Below are 433 nucleotides of genomic sequence, written 5' to 3' on the forward strand. Positions count from 1 at the left end.
CCGGAGAAGCAGGAGCAGCAGGCGCAAAAGGTGATACCGGAGAAGCTGGAGCAGCAGGCGCAAAAGGTGATAAAGGCGATACTGGTATGAAAGGTGATACCGGAGCAGCTGGAGCAGCAGGCGCAAAAGGTGATACCGGAGCAACTGGAGCAGCTGGAGCAGCAGGCGCAAAAGGTGATACCGGAGAAGCAGGCGCAGCAGGCGCAAAAGGTGATACCGGAGAAGCAGGAGCAGCAGGCGCAAAAGGTGATACTGGAGCAGCAGGCGCAGCAGGCGCAAAAGGTGATACCGGAGCAGCAGGCGCAAAAGGTGATACCGGAGAAGCAGGCGCAGCAGGCGCAAAAGGTGATGCCGGAGAAGCAGGCGCAAAAGGTGATACCGGAGAAGCTGGAGCAAAAGGTGATACTGGAGAAGCTGGAGCCAAAGGTGATGC

The 433-nt window shown here is 58.0% G+C and overlaps 1 protein-coding gene across 1 annotated transcript; it reads left to right on the forward strand.

The window, feature by feature from the left end:
- Nucleotides 1–26: 26 nt before the first annotated feature.
- On the forward strand, nt 27–426 carry LOC106820581 (macrophage receptor MARCO-like; the record flags this gene model as incomplete). Its single annotated transcript, XM_014825088.1, has 1 exon — nt 27–426. A coding segment is annotated over one exon (400 nt), but the record flags the coding sequence as incomplete, so codon positions are not given.
- Nucleotides 427–433: the final 7 nt, after the last annotated feature.

This window comes from Priapulus caudatus, unplaced genomic scaffold (assembly GCF_000485595.1).
Source record: "Priapulus caudatus unplaced genomic scaffold, Priapulus_caudatus-5.0.1 Scaffold26186, whole genome shotgun sequence".
In the NCBI taxonomy this organism is placed as follows: domain Eukaryota; kingdom Metazoa; phylum Priapulida; class Priapulimorpha; order Priapulimorphida; family Priapulidae; genus Priapulus; species Priapulus caudatus.